This window comes from Apis dorsata, unplaced genomic scaffold (genome assembly GCF_000469605.1).
Source record: "Apis dorsata unplaced genomic scaffold, Apis dorsata 1.3 scaffold_142, whole genome shotgun sequence".
Classification (NCBI taxonomy): Eukaryota; Metazoa; Arthropoda; class Insecta; order Hymenoptera; family Apidae; genus Apis; species Apis dorsata.
This window is the reverse complement of record NW_006263433.1, coordinates 630,216-630,847: the sequence shown is the minus strand read 5'-3', so window position 1 is coordinate 630,847 and position 632 is coordinate 630,216. Positions and strand designations below refer to the sequence as shown.

Sequence of the window (632 nt, the reverse complement as noted above, 5' to 3'; positions counted from 1 at the left end):
TAAAAAAAAAATTGCCAAGATCTAGTGAAACTGATTGTGATTTTACTGGTACAGGTCGTTCACAAACAGTAGATGCACAACAAACTGATACTGGATCAGCATCAGATTGTGAAAGTTATACTCGTAATATTACTACTGCTGATGTAAATGTTAATAGATCTAACATTACACAGTCTCAAAATTCTATTCAAACTATATCCTCTCAGCCAGATGTACATCCTTTTTTTAAGGTACATACAAATATTTTTATTTTATATATTTAAATAAAAATAATTTATTTATATATAAAATAATTTATTAATATATAATATACCTATGTAATAATTTCTAAGTTAATTACATAATAATATTTTATTATAATATAAGATATTAGAAATATAACAAAATATAATTTTTATAATAATTTTAAACAAATATTACATCATATTTGTATCGCATACATTATAGGATCCATCAGCTGGAAGGTACATTGTACTTTACACCTTTGTGGCTAGAGATGAAAATGATGTTAGTGTAGAAAGAGGTGAATTTGTAACTGTACTCAATCGAGATGATCCTGATTGGTTTTGGGTATTAAGACATTGTGATGGTAATGAAGGATTTGTACCATCAGGATTTGTCTATCCAGGACA

General features: G+C 26.4%; 1 protein-coding gene across 1 annotated transcript in view; it reads left to right on the top strand.

The window, feature by feature from the left end:
* The window catches only part of LOC102674686 (SH3 domain-containing protein Dlish), a 2,363-nt gene that overhangs the window by 515 nt on the left and 1,216 nt on the right, over positions 1-632 (top strand). The window contains exons 2-3 of the mRNA XM_006613340.2: positions 1-230; positions 448-632. The exon at positions 1-230 is cut by the window's left edge and continues 142 nt beyond it. Coding sequence (XP_006613403.2) covers positions 1-230; positions 448-632 — 415 coding nt within the window. The remainder of the gene's footprint in view (positions 231-447) is intronic.